Below are 2,820 nucleotides of genomic sequence, written 5' to 3'. Positions count from 1 at the left end.
CTTCACCCTCTCTCTACCTTCACCCTCTCTCTATCTTCACCCTCTCTCTATCTTCACCCTCTCTCTATCTTCACCCTCTCGCTATCTTCACCCTCTCGCTATCTTCACCCTCTCTCTACCTTCACCCTCTCTCTATCTTTACCCTCTCTCTATCTTCACCCTCTCGCTATCTTCACCCTCTCGCTATCTCCACACTTTCGCTATCTTCACACTCTCTGACCCTCACCGCCCACAAAAAATAGCTTATTGTGGCTGCAATTCAACTGCTTTGCACTGAATATCTTTCTAAGATAATAACAATAAACTGCAACCTGTGAAAACCTAAACAAATCGTGATAATGACGAACGTTAACAGTCCACGAAGTTCCGCATGCAGTGGACGTTAACTTAACCCAGCAAGTCTGAACGGTAACGGGACATAACGTAACTTAAACTGTAACGGAGGGAAAGACGGTGTAGACATCTTAACGCTGATTGGCCAAGACTCGACACGTCACATCAGAGATGTTTTATTGTGAAGATCACGACATCACCTTTTCTCCTCGTCTCACTCTAATCTGAGAAATGCTGGCTGGCCAGTTGACCGCGCCCCCCCCCCCCCACCCCAAAAAAAACCCTCTACGGATCTACACGATTCACGTGGATGATACTGTATATATAAAAAATTCTGCATTTCCCCCTGCGCCCCACCTGCAATACCGCCGTGCCCCACTAGAGGGGCGCGCCCCACAGTTTGAGAACCACTGCAGTAATCAGTGATTTTGAACAAAACTCCTGCCTCCTTTTAACAAAAAGCAGGAGTCTGAGTGCCAAAATATGGATACCGTGAGAAAGATAAGACTCTGCCAAACGCGCTGATGTGTTTTTTTATGTTTGTGGTGTTAATAATGTGAGCTCCAGAGCAATATACAAAACTGGTACCATCAGCTTTCTTTGAGGAATGAGTGGTGAGATTTAACATGGAGTCTAATGGAGCAGTTGGTTGGAGTTCATGTCGCTCTGCGGCTCTTTGAGCCAAATGTGTAAGTCCGTTGGATTCTACAGACACTTTACTGCGACAGCACAACATTTCCAAGAGTTTGGGCCAAAAATGGTGTATAAAGAGTAAAAATTGTGGGAGCTGGAGCAATTTGTTTGGAAAACTCACAGAATATTTTCCTGCTCCGCTCCACTCTGACAGTTATGCTCTCACTCTAGCTCTTAACGAGCCGTGCAATACACACCCATTATAAAATCTGAAACAGACCCAACATTTTCCTGAAACTTAATCTGTGACTTCATGAAAACTGTGCTAGCTATCAAAATGTCCATTTGGCTCAATAAAGTGCAGCGTTTTATCTACGTTTTAAACTTTGAATCATGTTTCTACATTAATGTACGGCTAGTCAATATGGGCCCAAAGTGTTTTTTTTAGCTCTCTTCACGACGAAACCCCATTCAAGTCGATGGAGAAATTTTGCTCCGTTTTTCGGGAAAACCGCTGGGCGAATCTCTCCGAAAAATAGATGGCACACTATTCCCGATCAGGCCACACGTTTTGATGTATTTTTTGCGCAGGTGTTGGCAACGCTGTGTGAGGAGAAGCACGCCAAACTTTCTGGATAATAATCATTCTGATTTAGCCCGATGGATTATATTCAGTGTGCTTTACAAAGCCACACTGAATGATACCGGCCAATATCACAGTATGAATGAATGTACATGGATGCATTTCAAATTATGGATATGATTGATTTTACACAAATATATTTCAAGACACATACATTTTTCTCCCACAATATATATGTGTATATATGTATAGATGTGTTGAACATGTTGAGACGTCTGTCTATTGTCCCTTCAGCACATTAACGAACTCTCCATGAAGCTGGACATCGAAGACATCCTTCAGAAAGCTGAGGGCATCTGTCAGCAGATCAAGAGCTGTAAGGTACGTTCAACAGCGTCTGTCTGGGTCCGGGTCTAGGTCTAGGTCCAGGTCTGGACCTCTGTCTGACTGACTCTCAGAGTGTTGCCATGTCGTGTCCTCCATGTGTCCAGTCTGTCTAATGAAGCATCTCCTGGTGTCCTCAGGACCTGCCTTGCTCCATCAGCGTCATCCTGGGTCTGGGTCCAGGTCCAGGTCCAGATCCTGGTGTGGACTCTGAGGTCTGCGACTGTGGAGCCTCTCCGTCTCTCAGGCCGACTCAGCGACCGGACGTCTGCTCCAACGGACTGTTGAGAGGAAGCAGCTCTCACAACAGAGTGGCCTTCATATCGTCGTGAGCACAGACTGAACAGGGCGACCGTGTAAAAAGGATTTGAGACGATTCAGAATCTTATTTTTGTAATTTCTTGTACCACATTGTGTCCATCAGTCCTTCTCTCCACGTCTCCTAAAGCTCCATTCAGACGCTCACGCTATTGAGTGACGGTGCTTCTCTGTGTCCGTCCACCGGTCTCTTTAGTTCTGCATCACCAGAGACGTGGTGGCTTCAGTGTCTCTCAGGTCTCCTTCTACTTCCTGTTTTAGTCTCTCACTGCTTTGACAGAGGAACCACAGCTAACTGCTAACAGAACTCAACAGCTTTTATAGGATGACTTTTGTCTCTGTGTTTTACTTTGAATTCATTGAATCACATGAACCTCTGTAGTTCTGGTTCTTCATAACTGATAACTCATCCAGAATAAACCTCCATAAATCCACTCAGAAGTCACAGATTCACTCATTAAACATACAAGGACGTGATTTAAAGAGACAGTAGTGATGGTTCAGTCTTCTTCAAGGGACAGTAGTGATGGTTCAGTCTTCTTAAAGAGAAAGTAGTGATGGTTCAGTCT

At 44.8% G+C, this 2,820-nt stretch overlaps 1 protein-coding gene across 1 annotated transcript in view; it reads left to right on the top strand.

Annotated features, from left to right (window-relative positions):
* Nucleotides 1–2,685, top strand: part of LOC116379039 (TBC1 domain family member 15-like) — a gene marked incomplete at its 5' end in the record, with an annotated part of 5,310 nt that extends 2,625 nt beyond the window's left edge. The window contains 2 exons of the mRNA XM_031840957.1: nucleotides 1,844–1,930; nucleotides 2,074–2,685. Coding sequence (XP_031696817.1) covers nucleotides 1,844–1,930; nucleotides 2,074–2,265 — 279 coding nt within the window. The remainder of the gene's footprint in view (nucleotides 1–1,843; nucleotides 1,931–2,073) is intronic.
* Between the last annotated feature and the right edge of the window lie 135 nt (nucleotides 2,686–2,820).

Source organism: Anarrhichthys ocellatus, unplaced genomic scaffold (assembly GCF_004355925.1).
Source record: "Anarrhichthys ocellatus isolate YVR2014 unplaced genomic scaffold, GSC_Weel_1.0 scaffold3615, whole genome shotgun sequence".
NCBI lineage: Eukaryota > Metazoa > Chordata > Actinopteri > Perciformes > Anarhichadidae > Anarrhichthys > Anarrhichthys ocellatus.
The sequence above is the reverse complement of the archived record's forward strand: the minus strand, read 5'-3'. Positions and strand labels throughout refer to the sequence as shown.